This window comes from Mustela lutreola, chromosome 6, assembly GCF_030435805.1.
Source record: "Mustela lutreola isolate mMusLut2 chromosome 6, mMusLut2.pri, whole genome shotgun sequence".
Lineage (NCBI taxonomy): Eukaryota > Metazoa > Chordata > Mammalia > Carnivora > Mustelidae > Mustela > Mustela lutreola.
The window spans coordinates 132,400,130-132,418,608 of NC_081295.1; the positions used below are offsets into that span (position 1 = coordinate 132,400,130).

The 18,479-nt window shown below is 36.7% G+C and overlaps 2 protein-coding genes across 6 annotated transcripts in view; both read right to left on the reverse strand.

Annotated features, from left to right (window-relative positions):
* The window catches only part of EXOC2 (exocyst complex component 2), a 279,908-nt gene that overhangs the window by 242,707 nt on the left and 18,722 nt on the right, over positions 1-18,479 (reverse strand). The window lies entirely within an intron of this gene.
* HUS1B (HUS1 checkpoint clamp component B) lies at positions 1,772-18,175 on the reverse strand. The gene is given in 6 exon segments (XM_059179356.1): positions 1,772-2,429; positions 2,432-2,471; positions 2,685-2,755; positions 2,758-2,832; positions 2,835-2,979; positions 18,077-18,175. Coding segments are annotated over 6 exon segments (735 nt in total). The 3' UTR covers positions 1,772-2,124.

Consider the following 18,479-nt stretch of genomic DNA (forward strand, 5'->3'; position numbering starts at 1 on the left):
AGACACTTTGTTAATGAATTATTATTAAAAGTTAACCATTATAATAACTCACCATAGTTTAAAATGCACAATTATTTACTTTCCAAAACAAAACATAGGTTTTGTTCATTTCCCTGGTTTTATTTAATATAGAGAATTGAAACAGAAACAAAGACAGAGACAGAGGAAGAGAGACTAAGGGGATGAAGGAGAGGAGAGGTGATAAAACAGGTAAAAAGGGAGCTTGAAAATTCTCATTTAATTAATAAACCAAAGAAAGAATTGCAAAAGATACTAGAAACAAGCATTATAAGTCATTTTATGCACAGAAAGAAAAAAGTCTGCATATCTTATAATTTTCTGAGTTAAAATATTTGTTTTGCATTTTCGGTTTTCATTTAAAGTATACAAAAATGCTGATGAGGGCAGGGGATTTTATAAACATTAAAAATCACTTTTTAAAAAGATTTTTATTTATTTATTGGACAGACAGAAATCACAAGTAGGCAGAGAAGCAGGCAGAGAGAGAGGAAGGGAAGCAGGCTCCCTGCCTCGCAGAGCGTCCAATGTGGGGCTTGATCCCAGGACCCTGGGATCACGACCTGAGCCGAAGGCAGAGGCTTTAACCCACTGAGCCACCCAGGCACTCCTAAAAATCACTTAAAAAAAAAAAACAATCTTTACAAACAACTTTAAAAATATTCACAAAGCAGGGACACCTGGGTGGCTCAGTTGGTTGGGCGGCTGCCCTCGGCTCAGGTCATGATCCCAGCATCCTGGGATTGAGTCCCACATCAGGCTCCTTGCTCAGCAGGGAGCCTGCTTCTCCCTCTGCCTCTGCTTGTGCACACACTCTCTCTCTCTCTCTGACAAATAGATAAATAAAATTTTTAAAAAAATAAAAATATTCACAAAGCAATTGTGCATAATTCAGAAGTTAGAAAAAAATTTAAGCTATAATTCTGAAATAGTTATGTGTTAATAATTTTAAAATGTTTGAAATACGTTGGAAAACAAATGTTTAATTTTCCTATATTGAAACCCTAAGAGTACTGAAATGGAATCTACTCAAACTGAAAGAAATCTTAAATTTCCAGAGTTCAAGTAACTTGCCTAGGTCTCATGTTTCTGTGTTCTTTCCACAACACCATGAATGGAATTTAGAAATCAGCAAAACAAAATAAATTAGCAAATTTAAGCATTTTATCACTAAATCTAGTAGGAAATTATTCATTACTGATTAAAATGTAGTCATGAGAATTTACTGAGTCTGCAAAAAATAAAGGTTGCCAAGTTAATGGCTCCTTTTATTGCATAAGCCATTAAAAAACTATAATGTAATATGAAAGAATATGAACGTTCCTTCTAATCACTGTACCAGTCCTTTATAACCTCTCCTTCCTCTTCTCAAAATAATGAAACACTGAGCATCATTTCCTAAATAGAATAACATAATACTATAGGGAAAAAATGAAAATTTGGTTTATATAAAAGTTACCCATAAGAAAAATCTCAGTCCACATAAATTGACTATTTCAAAATTGAATCCTTATGAGTAAGATGCATTATTAGTGAACCTAATAACCAATTCAAGCTCTGTAGATGATAAATCTAAAACCATGAATATAAACTTATATACTGACAAAACACAGCTTTAACAAAAACTATGCAATATTTACAAATGCTAAATAACTTCTATCTTTTAGACAGTATATTAAGCTCTCTAAAGTAAGAAAAATCCCTCAAAAAATTCTAATTGTTTTCAAAGAATGAAGTTCCCATTTCACACAGTAGCATTTTATAATAAAAACTGATCCAGTGTTTTAGAAATTCAGTTTTTATTTTGTTACAATCCTTTTTCCCCAAAAAAGTTAAAGTAGAAAGTCTTTTGTTGTTGTTGTTGGCCTCTTAAAAAGTATGAAGAAAAAAAAAACTGACAAAGTCAATAAACATACAAATAAACTATCCAATTCTTTCACCAATGATTTTTTTAATAAAAGCTTTGCAAAGGAACAAGAGCTCAGCAAAATGTACATTCTACATAGGCCAGTGAGGGTGCAGAATTGCAAGCCAATTAACTCAGGGTCTGTTTCAGTTTTGAAAAGATCATAAGCTTAAAAAAAAAAATACAGGCTGCTTGAATTTTTATAAGACAGGAATGAAATACTGAAGAGAGGCATCTTCATGAACCAAAACAAGATGAAGAATAGTATTGCTCAAAACATTGCATAAGGCTGTTACAGGATTTATTTGCTGTCCCTCGAAAAACTGCAGAAGCTTCCCACTCTCTACTAGCACTCCCACCATGTTCTCCAGGCTTCCGTCTTGAGACATATCCTGAGCACACTTTGGAGGATTTCCAAGATTGTTAAAATAACTTTTAATAGACACGACATCAGTTTCTACACTGAAGTTCATTTCGCCATTTAGATTTGTTTCAACCAGCACTTATCACCCAAGTTTGCTATCCTTTCTACACTGCTCTTCAGAGTCTTCAAAGCCAGAAGATAAACACAACACAGGCTTTCATGCTGGGCTCCAGGAAATCTTCTCATGCCATTGGATTAAGAATCCTCACAGGCCCATCAGATGGATCAAGTACCACCACAGGAGCCCAACCTGTGGGAAATGGCAGCTCCAGACACAGTGAGGATGCCACTTGTTGGTCAACTGGGGCTTCAAGGTAAAAGGCATTCCCCTCTCACTGTTCTGAACAAATGCTCAGATGTTAGCTCTAAATAAATCTCCTTCAACACTTCTAAAACATCTTCCACGCAAAGTGGTGGAAGTCTCCCCACCTCACTTCACACCACATTCTGGCATCACAGATGACTGAGGTCATCAGGCCTAAAGCACGTAGAGCACAGAGACTCCCACCAGCTTTGGAAGGGTGCCATTGATATAAATAAAGAGCTCTCAAAAGTCCTCACCAGTGATGTTGGCACACAACTTCACGATGCCATGAAGACTAACTGCATCCAGAGTTTGGTAGGAGGGGACCTCAAGTGTGGTAGGTCCCAGCACAGCCAACACTCAGGTTCCACAGAGGGTCACAAGGCATGGCAGACTTTGGACCCAAAAACCAAGGCCTCTGTTCCCATCTTCTTCCCTCCACCTCCTCCCGTAAAAAGAGTTTCACTGTTTCCACTCTGATTATTAAAAGGATAGGCACCCTACCACAAAAATGTCTAAATATTCTTTCTAAACTATAAGAAAATTTAAATCATCACTCCTAGAACCACTTTCCACCTTGTTGGTGCATACATTCTGTCTTCATCAGGGGGCGCCTAGGAGGCTCAGTCAGATAAGCACCGAATTCTTGGTTTCAGCTCAGGTCATGATCTCAGGGACAAGAGATCAAGCCCCAAGTCAGGATTCCCGCTCTGCTCAGAGTCTGCTTGTCCCTCTTCCTCTGCTCCTACCCACACACCCCTTCCCCCCAAACTCTCTCTCATAAATAAAACAATTATAAAAATTTTTTAAAAATACTGTCTTCATCAACCAGGGCATATATGTGGGTATAGTTAATAGTAGGTACATATGTAGGTATAGTTAATGTGCTTTATAAAATTATAGCATGCTAGGCATACATTTGAAACCTTTATTTTTTACATGTAAACTACATGACAGACATCTTCCCATATTGGCAAGTATAAATCTACATTATTTTCAGGCTGCTTAGTGTTCCACTGTATGGATGTATAGTCAAAATGACATTTAGACAATTTCTAACTTTTTTCTATTATGAACATGACAATGAACATTTTTCTATAAAACATTTTTTGCACATTTATCCAATTATTGTGCTGCAGTACATTCAAAGAGGAATTTCCAGTCAAAAGATGTGGATTTAAGATCATAACACATATGTATCACCAAACTGGCCTGCAGAAAACTTTACCAACACAACCTCCCACCAGGGACACTGGGTAGTAGCAATGTGTTTAATTTGTAGCAATCTGATAGGCAAAATAAAATAAATGGTCTCAACTTGCATTGTGGATGAATTCCATTTTTATGATTTTTGCAACTTTGTATTAGATTTATTTTCCTAGATTTTAAGATCTCTAGTAAAAATATTAACTTTCTGTCCCCTTATATACACTGTCAATATCTTCCCCAGTTTATCATTTGTTTTTTTCACATTGCTTAAGGTGGTCTTTGCCCTTGGGAAATTTTGAGTCTTTTTTAATGTCAAACCAAAGGACCCTTTTCTTGCTACTTATAGAATCATGCTTTCAAAGTTATGTTTCTGGTACGTTAATACTGTTTTATCTGCTTAATTACTTAACTCATTAGAAATATATTTTGGTGTACTAAATAGCTAGTTGACCAAATACCATTTCACTGAACAATCCACTGTTTTCTCCACTGATCTGGAAAGTCACTTTTATCAGTAACAAAAATTATCATTTTAAGACTGTTTCTGGACGCCTCTATATTTGTCCCACTGATCTATTTTGCAACTATAACATGTGATTTGATTTCTGTATTTTAATTAAATGTCCACTAGGACAATTAATTTTTAATAAGTTATTTTAGCCATTCTGTCACAGATATTGATATAAATGAACTTTAAAATATTGTGTGGGGCACCTGAGTGGCTCTTGATTTCAGCTCAGGTCATGATTTCAGGGTCATGTCAGGCTTTATGCAGAGCATGGAGTCTGCTTGGGATTCTCTGTCACCCTCTTCGTCACTCCCTACCTCCAACTCATTCTCTCTAATAAATAAAATCTTGTTTAAAATATTGAGTAAGATTCTTGGTGGGGAAAGGTCAAGATGGCAGAGAAGTAGCAGGCTGAGACTACTTCAGGTAGCAGGAGATCAGCTAGATAGCTTATCTAAAGATTGCAAACACCTACAAATCCAATGGGAGATCGAAGAGAAGAAAACAGCAATTCTAGAAACTGAAAATCAACCACTTTCTGAAAGGTAGGACTGGTGGAGGAGTGAATCCAAAGAAACGGAAAGAAAGGCTGCAGGGCAGGGAGGGGCCGGCTCCCAGCAAGCAGCGGAGCAACGGAGCACAAAATCGGGACTTTTAAAAGTCTGTTCCACTGAGGGACATCATTCCAGAGGCTAAACTGGAGTAAAGCCCATATGGGGTCAGCGTGGCCTCAGGTTCCACAGGGTCACAGAAGGACTAGAGGTGTCTGAGTGTCGCAGAGCTTGCATGTATTAGAATGGGGAAGCCGGCTACAGAGACAGAGCCAAGGAGTGAGCTCTCAATTCGGGGTTACCTTGAACCGGTCACAGGCTTGGTGAGCTCAGAGTGTGGCCGGAGGCCAGGGAGACAGGAATAATTGGACGCTATTCTCTGAGGGTGCACTGAGGAGTGGGGCCTGAGCTCTTGGCTCCTCCGGGTCGGAGACTGGGAGGCCGCCATTTTTATTCCCATCCTCCGGAACTCTATGAAAAGGGTTCAGGGAACAAAAGCTCCTGAAAGCAAACCCAAGCTGATTACTCAGCCTGGCCCTGGTAAGGGCCTGGGGCAAAGAACGTGAGAATCACTACAACAGGCCCCTCCCCCTGAAGATCAACAAAAAATCCAGCCAGGACCAAGTTAACCTAACAAGGAGTGCAGGTTCAATACCAAGGAGAGCAGCGGAATTCCAGAGGAGGAGAAAGCAAAGCACGGAACTCATGGCTTTCTCCCCATGATTCTTTAGTCTTACTATTAATTTAATTTTTTTTTCTCTTTCAATTTTTTTTCTCTTCTTCTGCTAAAATTTTTTTAGCTTTTGCCCTTTTCTTTTTTAAAGTTTTTAACTAGTTTATCTAATATATATATATATTTTTTTCTTTTTTCTATTTTTTCTTTATTCATTTTTTTTTGTTTCTTTTTTTTTTTTCTGAACCTCTTTTTATCCCATTTCTCGCCCCCCCCCCCAAGATTTAGGATCTCTTCTGATTTGGTTACAGAGTATTTTCCTGGGGTCTTTGCGACCCTTTTAGTATTTTACTTGCTTCTTCATATACTCTTATCTGGACAAAATGACAAGGCGGAAAAATTCAACACACAAAAAAAGAACAAGAGGCAGTATCAAAGGCTAGGGACCTAATCAATACAGACATTGGTAATATATCAGATCTAGAGTTCAGAATAAAGATTCTCAAGGTTATAGCCGGGCTCGAAAAAAGGCATAGAAGATATTAGAGAAACCCTCTCGGGAGATATAAAATTTCCTTTTCTGGGGAAATAAAAGAACTAAAATCTAACCAAGTTGAAATAAAAAAAGCTATTAATGAGGTGCAATCAAAAATGGAGGCTCTCACTGCTAGGATAAATGAGGCAGAAGAAAGAATTAGCGATATAGAAGACCAAATGACAGAGAATAAAGAAGCTGAGCAAAAGAGGGACAAACAGCTACTGGACCACGAGTGGAGAATTCAAGAGATAAGTGACACCATAAGACGAAATAACATTAGAAAAATGGGGATTCCAGAAGAAGAAGAAAGAGAGAGGGGAGCAGAAGGTATACTGGAGATAATTATTGGGAGAGAATTTCCCCAATATAGCAAAGGGAACAAGCATCAAAATCCAGGAGGTGCAGAGAAGCCCCCTCAAAGTCAACAAGAATAGGTCCATACCCCGTCACCTAATAGTAAAACTTACAAGTCTTAGCAATGAAGAGAAAATCCTGAAAGCAGCCCGGGAAAAGAAGTCTGTAACAAATAATGGTAAAAATATTAGATTGGCAGCAGACTTATCCACAGAGACCTGGCAGGCCAGAAAGAGCTGGCATGATATGCTCAGAGCACTAAATGAGAAAAACACACAGCCAAGAATACTATATCCAGCCAGGCTATCATTGAAAATAGAAAGAGAGATAAAAAGCTTCCAGGACAAAAAAAAAAAAAAAAAAAAAAAAAAAAAAAAAAAAAAGCTTCCAGGACAAACAAAAACTGAAAGAATTTGCAAACACCAAACCAGCTCTACAGGAAATATTGAAAGGGGTCCTCTAGCAAAGAGAGAGCCTAAAAGTAGTAGATCAGAAAGGAACAGAGACAATATACAGTAACAGTCATATTAGAGGCAATATAATGGCACTAAATTCATATCTCTCAGTAGTTACCCGGAATGTTAATAGGCTAAATGCCCCAGACAAAAGACATAGGGTATCAGAATGGATAAAAAAACAAAACCCATCTATATGTTGCCTAAAAGAAACTCATTTCAGACCCGAAAACACGTCCAGATTTAAAGTGAGGGAGTGGAAAACAATATACCATGCTAATGGACAACAGAAGAAAGCAGGGGTGGCAATTCTTATATCAGATCAATTAGATTTTAAGCCAAAGACTACAATAAGAAATGAGGAAGGACACTATATCATACTCAAAGGATCTGTCCAACAAGAAGATCTAACAGTTTTAAATATCTACGCCCCTAATGTGGGAGCAGCCAACTATATAAACCAATTAATAACAAAATCAAAGAAACACATCAACATTAATACAATAATAGTAGGGGACTTTAACACTCCCCTCACTGAAATGGACAGATCACCTAAGCAAAAGATCAACAAGGAAATAAAGGCTTTAAATGACACACTGGAGCAGATGGGCATCATATCACTCGGCATCAGGGAAATACAAATCAAAACCACAATAAGATATCACCTCACACCAGTCAGAATGGCTAAAATTAACAAGTCAGGAAATGACAGATGCTGGCAAGGATGTGGAGAAAGGGGAACCCTCCTACACTGTTGGTGGGCATGCAAGCTGGTACAACCTCTCTGGAAAACAGCAGGGAGGTTCCTCAAAATGTTGAAAATAGAGCTACCCTATGACCCAGCAATTGCACTACTGGGTATTTACCCTAAAGATACAAACATAGTGATCCAAAGGGGCACGTGCACCTGAATGTTTACAGCAGCAATGTCTACAATAGCCAAACTATGGAAAGATCCTAGATGTCCACCAAGAGATGAATGGATAAAGATGTGGTATATATACACAATGGAATACTATGCAGCCCTCAAAAGAAATGAATCTTGCCATTTGCGACGGAACTAGAGGGTATCATGCTTAGCGAAATAAGTCAATCGGAGAAAGACAACAATCATATGATCTCCCGGATATGAGGAAGTGGAGATGCAACATGGGGCATTATGGGGATAGGAGAAGAATGAAACAAGATGGGATTGGGAGGGAGACAAACCATAAGTGACTGGTAATCTCACAAAACAAACTGAGGGCTGCTGGGGGGAAGGGGATAGGAAAGGGGGGTGAGGTTATGGACATTGGGGAGGGTATGTGCTAAGGTGAGTGCTGCTAAGTGTATAAACCTGGCGATTCACAGACCTGCACCCCTGGGGATAAAAATATATGTTTATTAAAAGAAAATTTTTAATATTTAAAAAAATATATTGAGTAAGATTCTTAAAATAACCCTACGAAAATTTTGATGGGATTATCAACACCCTGACATACTATATTCCTGCTTCTTTCTCTATCTCCACTGACTAGACTATAAGTTCCAGGAGAGAACAGGCTTTTGTATTTCCATGTATTGCTATATACCAGTACTTACAACATTCATCTGGATATACTGACGCTCAATACATATTTGTTAAATGAACAAATGTATCAATTACATTACATTAACTATCTCTAATAGTTATAATACTGAATCAATTACATTAACTATCTATAATAGTTATAATACTGAATCTTCCCTCTTATTCAAATCACTTGTAACTGACAATAAACTATTCAGCTCTGTTCAAAGAAGCCCCTGTAACTACCTTGAAGCTAGTCAACCTCCTGGGCACTGAGTCTCTCTCAACTGAAATCATTTTCCAGTCATCTATTGTGTTTTCTCTGTAGAAAATCTTATTACCTTAAAATACAAAAATAATTTTGGCTTTTACTTTTCAATATTTATGTGTTACTTATTTTAACTGCCTTATTGCATTTGCTATAACTTCTTAAAAAATGCTGAATAACTATAGTATTAGCAAGTATCTTTGTCTTATTTCTAACAATAAAAGGTAAGCTACAATCATCAAGATAGAACACAGATCAATGGAACACAACAGAGAATCCAGAAATGGACCATCAACTCTATGGTCAACTAATCTTCGATGAAACAGGAAAGAATATCCAAGAGAAAAAAGATAATCTCTTCAACAAATGTGTTGGGAAAATTGGACAGCCACATGCAAAAGAATGAAACTGGACTATTTCCTTACACCACACACAAAAACAGACTCAAAATGGATAAAAGACCTAAATGTGAGATAGGAATTCATCAAAATCCTAGAGAACACAGGCAGCAACCTTTTAAACCTCAGCCACAAGAATTACTTGCTAGACACATCTCCAAAGGCAGGGGAAACAAAGGCAAAAATGAACTCTTGGGACTTCAAAAAGAAAAAAAATTTTGCACAGCAAAGGAAACAGTCAACAAAACAGAAAGATAGCCAACATAATGGGAGAAGATATTTGCAAATGACATATCAAGTAAAGGGCTAGTATCCAAAATCTATAAAAATTTTTATCAAACTCAACACCCAAAGAATAAATAATTCAATCAAGATATGGGCAGAAGACAAGAACAGACATATCTCCAAAGGAGACATACAAATGACCAACAGACATGAAAAAATACTCCACATCACTCAGCATCAGGGAAATACAATCAAAACCACAATAAGATATCACCTCACACCAGTCAGAATGGCTAAAATTAACAAGTCAGGAAATGACATGTTGGTAAGAATGCGGAGAAATGAGAACCCTCCTACACTGTTGGTGGGAATGCAAGCTGGTACAGCCACTCTGGGAAAAAGAATGGAGGTTCCTTACAAAGTTGAAAATAGAGCTACCCTATGACCCTGCAATTGCACTGCAGGGTATTTATCCCAAAGATGACAAATGTAGTGATCTGAATGGGCACTTGTACCCCAAAGTTTATAGCAGCAATGTGCACAATAGCCAAACTATGGAAAGAACCTAGATGTCCATCAATAGATGAATGGATAAAGATGTGGTATATGAACATGTATATGTGTATGTGTGTGTGTGTCTATAATGGAATATTACACAGCCATCAAAAAATGAAATCTTGGGGTGCCTGGGTGGCTCAGTTGGTTAAGCCTCTGCTTTGGCTCAGGTTGTGATCTCAGCCCCACAACGGCATTGTGGGATCAAGTCCCACAACGGCAGAGAGCCTGCTCCCCCCCTCCCCACTGCCTGCCTCTCTGCCTACTTGTGATCTCTGTCAAATAAATAAAATCTTAAAAAAAAAATGAAATCTTGCCATTTGCAAGGATGTTAATGCAACTAGAGAGTACTACGCTAAGCGAAATAAGTTGGAGAAAGACAATTAACATGACCTCATTGATATGTGAAATTTAAGAAACAAAAGAGAAGATCATAGGGTAAGAGAGGAAAAAATAAAACAGGACCAAACCAGAGAGGGAGACAAATCATAAGTGACTCTTAAACCTAGGAAACAAACCGAGGGTTGCTGGAGGAGAGAGGGGTCTGGATGGGATAACTGGGTAATGGACATTAAGAGGGGGCATATAATGTAACAAACACTGGGCATTATATAAGACTGATGAATCACAGACCTGCACCTCTGGGGAGCCTGCTTCCTCCTCTCTCTGCCTGCCCCTCTGCCTACGTGTGATTTCTGTCAAATAAAATCTTAAAAAATAAGTAAATAATAAAAAATTATAATTTTAAAAAAGGCAATCCTCTAGAAGTTTCTCAACCTGTTTTTCATTACTCCCTCTGTAAGGCCTAACTGCCCTAAAGAAATTCTAATATCATAAATATACTGAATGTCTATATAATGTACTATATATATATATCTATCTGTACTTTACACATAAAAGTTAAGATATTTTTTATCCCCTCAAGAGTTAATTTTCAGTTATTGTTCCTGTTAAGAATACATGCTCTAGCCCTGTATCATTAAGTAGGATGTTTACTATTGATACTACATAGCTAATAATTATGTTACAGAAAATAGCTTTCTATCCTTAGTTTGTTGAAAGTTTATTTTTTTTAAGATTGTATTTAATATTTGACTGAGAGAGAGACACACAAGCAGGCAGAGCAGCAGAGGAAGAGGGAGAAGCAGGCTCCCTACTGACAAGGGAGCCCAACGTGGGGCCTGATCCCAGGACCCTGGGGTCATGACCTGAGCCAAAGGCAGTTGCTTAACCAACTGAGCCACCCAGGTGCCCCAAAAGTTTATTTTTAAAATTAGGAATGGACAGTGAAATATACCAAATATTTTCTCAACTTCTGAGATAACTTTTTTAACCTATTAATACAGTGGATTAAAATAATAAATTTCCTATTAATTAATTAGTTTATATTCTAGGAATAAACATTACTTGGTTCCATATTTTTAAGTTGTTTTCTTTCTTTTATTCTTTCTTTCTTTGAGAGAGTGAGAGAGAGCACAAGCAGGGGGAGCTGCAGATGGAGAGGGAGAAGCAGGCTCCTCACTAAGCAGGGAACCCAATGCTAAGCTAGATCCCAAGACCCTAAGATCATGACTTGAGCCAAAGGCAGATGCTTTACCGACTGAGTTACCCAGGCACCCCACTTGGTTCCATTTTATTAGTTCTTCAAACATTCCTAGATTTGATTCACTTCTACTTTAAGAGTTTTACATCTTAAATCTTATTTTCAATTAATTAGAAATTACCTTCTCTTATATTTCTTTGCTCATTTTTGTAGTATCAAGAAGCATTCAGCAGTGCACAAATATTATTGAGCACGTACTGTATCCAGAATGCTGTTCTGGCCTTACACAAAGAATTTAAAGTTTTCCATATTTGCTATCTCGTAGTTATTTAAATAGTATAGAAATGTTCTATTCCTTGTATGTTTCCTGTTGCTTGCTTGTAAAACCATCTATATCTAGTACGTCATTATGTATGATTGTTTGAGAATTTCCTTCATGGTAATAGAACCGTATTTTATAACTCTTCTTTAGATAATTTCAGTATATGTTTCAGAAAGTTAGATATTTCATTCTGATTTTCAAATTTAACATCATACTACTTTCTTCCAAAGCTGTGGTTTTATCATCTCTGCCACTGTCTTGAGTATTTGTAAGTATCTTTTATTCATGGTTAGACTTGTGAATGTTTTCTGTTTTAATGAGCCTTTATAATAACAGGCCTTGATATAAGCTGTAAATTCTACCTTCTTTTTTCAGGAGAGGTGTTTATTACCTACAGCTTCAACCTGTAGCTTCAACATTTGTCAATTCCTCTTGCTTGGGTTTTATTTTGTTGTTGTTGTTGTTTTCTTTTTTCCTATCTACCTAGATTGAATACTTAGTTCATTTGTTTCAGTCTTCCTTTCATAACCTTTAAAGCCACTACTTTTCCTATCTATAATGTTGGTGACACCACTGATTTTGACATGCAGTGGGTTCACTCTTCATTTATAAGTGATTTGTAGTTGCAGTTTTGATTTCTTCTTTGATTTGATTAACTTTAGAAGGCCTTAAAGAATTCAACAGTTAACAGTTTTTTGTTGAGCTTTATTATTATGATTATTGTGATTATTAAATTCCAGTATTTACTAGCTTTATTCTTAGTCCAATTTGTTTACTTGTTTTGGTCAGAGAATATAGCCCAAAAATGTCCTAACTGGGGAATTTACTGAGGTTTCTTTTGTGGAATCCCTTCACTTACTTATTCCCTAACATTCCCTGGTGCCTGTTTTAATCAGGAGTCAACAAACTATACCAACCAAGAAATACACCTGTTTTTATAAATAAAGTTTTATTGGTACATGCAAAACTCATTTCCATGTTGTCTATTACTGTTTTCTTACTGCAACAGAATTGAGTAGTTGTAATAGAGACTTTAAGGCCCCAAATGCCTATAAAGTATTTACTAATCACCCTTTCAGAAAAAGTGTGCCAACCCCTATTAGATGATGGCAGGTCAGCATCGCCTATATCAACACCATTCTAACTTCAAACACCTGCAGATTTTCAGCTCTTTTAATTTCCAAATATATGTTAAGGTTCCTTTCCTGTTTCCAGCACTGATATTTTCCTCACAATTGTGAGGAATTTTTTATAATAGTGATTTATAACATATAAGAAACTAAGAGGAAAGAACATACAAGAAACTAAGAGGAATTTTTTATAATAGTGATTTAGTGATCTATAATAGTGATTAGAACATATAAGAAACTAAGAGAGAAAATAAAAAATATTGGTACATGTAACAGCATCTTCATCCTGTAAGTCCTACTGATACAAAACTGAATAAATACTCCAAATATTATTATCTTATGCTTACAAAAGGAATTTCAAAAACTGTCTTAGCATCCCTTTTGGAAATTAAGGGCACATACTGCATGCAGCACTGGGTGTTACATGCAAACAATGAAACATGGAACACTACATGAAAAACTAATGATATACTGTATGATGACTAACTGAACATAATAAAATGTTTTAATAAAAAATAAAAATTAATTTAAAATTTTAAAAAATAAAAAGAAATTAAGGTCTATTGAATCTGTTGTTGCACAGAACTGAGAAATTCGGTACTTTGCTTTATTTCTTTAAAGACTTGACAAGTTGGGGTTTTTTTTTTTTTCCTTAATAAACTTTTTTTAATAGTTTCTGGTTTATAGAAAAATTAAGTAGAAAGTACAGAGAATTCCCATATAGCTGTGAATATTAATTGAGGGAAACCTCATTTTGGATGGAGTCAGGAAGCCCTGATGGGACTTTTCATTACAGCTTACTTCACATTCCTGGACAGGAAGAAATTCAATTTACCATTCCAACAAGGAGGAAGATTTCTCCTTGCCAAGCAACAGCCCAGCCAATAAGAAACTATCACAATTCAGATGATGAGAAACATCACTGTTAGGCAGGAAACTAGGCATGAGTGACAAGGAAGATAGACCTTAGACATCCTGATGGAGAGCCCTAACAGAGCACCACCTGGAGGAGAACCCCATGGCACCCATCTAGAGGGTGGTTTGGTTTGTGGTTGCAACAGAGTTGGAGAGAAGGGCATTGTGCTTGTTGTGCTCCTGCAGAAAGCACCTCCTTGTCCTTCTTTGACCTACATCTCTAAAATAGAAATAATGCAGTTTCCTACCCCGAGCAGCATTTTTAAAACATTTTGGGAAAGGACATGTAGAGTTGGCTCATTATTGTATAAATCTAGGCCTGTTCAAATGTGGCATCCTGAGGACTCATGCAAAAGAAAAAGTTGATACAAACCCACAGCCCAGAGTTTCCAGGGCCTTTGTCTCTGGTGACTGGCCCACTCCTCTCCTAGAGCATACTTCAATAAAACTTCACTCACTTTACTTCCATTTTGCTATCCTGTAAATCTATACTATGTAGGGAAAAAAGAACTGAGGCTTCTTTCCTTTTCCATATAACTCGCAGTAACATCACCACCTTAAACTCCTGCTTTCCTCCAACAAACTTTCTTTCAAAGCCATCTCTCCTCTTCTTTTTCTCTATAAAGTAACCTTCCTCTCATTCTCCAGACTTGCCTATGGTTTTCCATAGCCTGCGTGTCCTGAATTGCAATTTTTCTACTATCCCCAAATAGTTTTATGGTAAAATAAGTAGTCATTTTATTTGGAAGGTTATATGGCCCTTCACAAGCCCCACATACAGTTTCATTTATAACCAGTATCTTACATTAGCGTGGTGTATTTGTTACAATTGATAAGCCAAAATTGATACATTAGCCAAATGCCATAGTTTGCAATTAGGTTCACTTTTTGTGTTGTACATTTGAGTTTTGACAAATGTATAATTACAAGTATTCACAATTACAGTATCATGGAGAAGAGTTTCAATACTTTAAAATCCTTTTTTCCCCTCTTCCCTTAGCATATCAATCATACTTCTTAAATGTTTTTCAGTGGTTGCCCTACAGTTTGCATTACACATGCACAACTAAACCGAGTCAACTGTCAAATAACACTGTACTTCATGGCTAGTGGAAGGACCTAATAACAGACTATTCCCAATATTTTAGTATTTTTATAATATTTTTTATAATATGTTCTCATTAATTTCTATTCTCCATAAGCTATAATCACCAAATACTTTGTCCCTGTTATTAAACTATTAGATCAGTTAAGAATAATTGTATTTATCTGCATTTATTCTTCTCTAACACTTCTCTAACACTCCTTTATGTAGATCCTAGTTTCTGACCTTTATCATCTTTATTTCTGAGGGTTTTTGTTTTTGTTTTTAGATTTAATTTATTTGACAGACAGAGATCACAAGTGGGCAGAGAGGCAGGTGGGGAGATGTGGGGAACAGGCTCCCTGCTGAGCAGAGAGCTTGATGCGGGGCTCGATCCCAGGACCCTGAGATCTGACCTGAGCCGAAGGCAGAAGCTCTAACCCACTGAGCCACCCAGGTGCCCCTGAGGAATTTTTTTTAGTGTTTTCTTTAATTTTTTTTTAAAGTTTCTCCAGTAAGCCTACTGGAGACAAATCCCTCCAATTTTTAAGTATTTCTCATTCATTTTTGAAGGCTAATTTGATAATTTTATTTATACACAAAATTCTATTTTTTTTTCAGCACTATAAATATTACACTTTTCTTATTCTTTTCTAGTTTATATGATATCTGAGAAGAAATCCAATCTAATTCTTATCCTTGATATCCCAAGGTGTTTTCCCCCTGGCCTACTTCAAGATTTTCTGTTTTTAATTTCCTACAATTTGAATATAACTAGATATAGATTTTTTTTTTAGCATAAGTCCTGCGTGAGTATTCTCTGAACTTCCTGGTCTACGGTTTGTTGCCTACTATTAATTTCGCAAAATTCTCAGTTATTGCTCCAGGTCATTCCACAGACAGGCCCTCATGCACAGCATAAATGGAGACTCACCCACCCTGTCCCCCACAGCCTACTACTACCCCCACAGTCTCCCACAGTTCCCCACTGAGGCCCACCAGTTATCCTTCCACCCTATCCTCCACCCTGTCCCCTATATTGTACAGTGAATAATAAAAAAGAAGAAAAAAAGAAAATCACAAAATGTTAAAAGAAGAAGGAGGAGGAGAAGAAAAAAAAAGATTAGGAGAAGAAAAGAAAAAAATAACAAAATAAACACTAACTATGTGTCAAAGTCCTTCAGGTCACCAAATATAAGCTAAATAGGTTAAAAGGACCCAAACCAGGCTCAGCCAGGGACTTAAACAGGTGCTTCAAATTCCCTACCAAGGGCTCCTCATGAGATCGTAGCAAGAAATGAACCAGTCACAGCTAGGTATAATCCACAGTGATTTTCTTGCTTTTTGATCTCAAGAACTCTTAAAAAAAAAAAAAAAAAAAAAAAAAAGGTCAAGAACTCTTAAAAAAAAAAAAAAAAGGTGTGGGGGAGGGGGACAGATACCGAAAGACTTTATTTGTGCAGGTTATAGCCACTTTTAACACTAATAATAGGAAAATCTCATTCAAAATGGACTCAGGAGGCTGACAGGGGAGCTCTCAAAGCCTATCATTCCTGTCAACTGCAGATCCAATAGGAAGAAAAGGGCCTATTTTACTACCCCAGCAGGAAAAAGAAAGTTTTTCCTTCTCTCCCAGAAACAGCCTAGAGAGAGCCAATGAAAAGCCATGATACTTCCACTCCCAGTTTACTCCCTATGGACTTTTTGTTTCTAACAGCCTACCAACTCTCCCTTTTCCTCTATAAAAGAGAGTTCTTTTCCTTGTCCATGTTCTCTGGGCACGGCTATGCTTTTGCAATTCTCTACTATTCCCAAAGAGACCTATTTCTGCTGGTGAAATAACTGGTAGTTATATTTTTTAGGCTAATATAATTAATACTTACTTTATTAGAAATAAAAACTTATAGGACGCTTCAGTGGCTTTTCCATTTCTAGTAAGGAAAGCTGTAACAATTTTGGCTTTTGGAAAGTTTATTCTGTCTACACTTAATTCCTTTTTCTTTAATCTCTGAATGACTGGTCTCAAGAAGACACAACTTAAGTGGCTTTACATTGTAAAGTACAAATAAAGTACAGTATTACTGTATTTGTTCTGTTGCATAAGACATATGGTATGTTAACATTTATACAGCTGAGAGGAAGATGGTTCTCATCATATTTTCATTTCTTATTTATAGTTTTGCCTAAAATCTTTGGGATAGATTCTTCCTTCTCATAAGTCAGAGAACCCACTATATCTCCTCTGGTATTTTCAAATGAGGAAGCTGCAGCTGTAGGACAAGAAAGCAAGTCTACTCTTTCTTTATTAAGCTAACAACCCGCCATACTCTATATCTGCATTATGCAGCATGGATAGGGTTCTGGGTGTTGGACATGGCATAGTACCTCAGGAGAAGGAAACAAGAAGCCCCTTTATTTATTCCTTCTCGAACATTTTTCCTTTATGTAGATCTGAGTTTCTCTATGTATCATATCCCTTCTCTCTGAAAAACTTCTTTAACATTTTAACTTCTTTTAGCATTTAACATCATCTGGTGATAAATTCCCTCAGTTCTGCTTGTCTGAGAAAGTAGTTCTCCTTCACTTCTGAAGGTTAACTTCACTACATACAGAATTCTGATAATTTTTCCTTGCTTGTATGGTTTCTGAAGAGAAGTACTATGTAATATTTGTCTTTGTCCCTTTCTAGGTAAGGTGGGTATTCCCCACCCCCCAACTTCCTTCACTATTTTCCCTTTGATGTTTCTGCAGTTTGAATATATATCTAAATGTATATTTTTTTTCTTATTCGTCTGCTTACTATTCACTGAATTTTCTGATTTGTGGTTTGGGATCTATCGTTACTTTTGGGAAATTCTCAGCTATTACCTCAAGTATTTTTTCTGTTCCTTTCTCTCCTTTTCCTTCTGGTATTGCCATTATGTGTTACACGTTTTGTAACTGCCCATTTCTTGGATATTCTATTAAATTTCCTTTAGTTTTTTCTCTTTGTAATTGTTACTGACATTTCTTTAAGCTGACTGATTCTTTTCTCACCTATATTCAGTTTACTGATAAGCCCATCAAAGCGATTCTTCATTTCTGTTACAGCGTGTTTTATTTCTACTATTTCTTTTTGATACTTTCTTAAAGTTTCTTTCTGCTTACATTTCTTATCTGTTCCTGCATGTTACCACTTTTTCCATTTACAGCCGTTAGCATATTAATGACAGCTGTTTCAAACTCCTGGTTCAATAATTCCAACATCCCTACCATATCTTGGTTTGGTTCTGATGCTTGCTTTGTTTCTCCAAACTGCGTTTTTTGTCTTTAAGTATGTCTTGTAAGTTTTATTGAAAGATGGACAGGATGTATTGATTAAAGCAACTGGTACTGGTCCCACAGAGATGTCTGCTCCTGGACTTCTGCTCTGGTTGTGATTCTCTGTCTGTATCTCTCTAATTTGGGGAGCAACAGTTTGCTGTAACCTCAATTCTGTGATAGAAAATATATATATATATATATATATATATATATATAACTTGTAACTATTTTGGCAGGAATCTTTTTG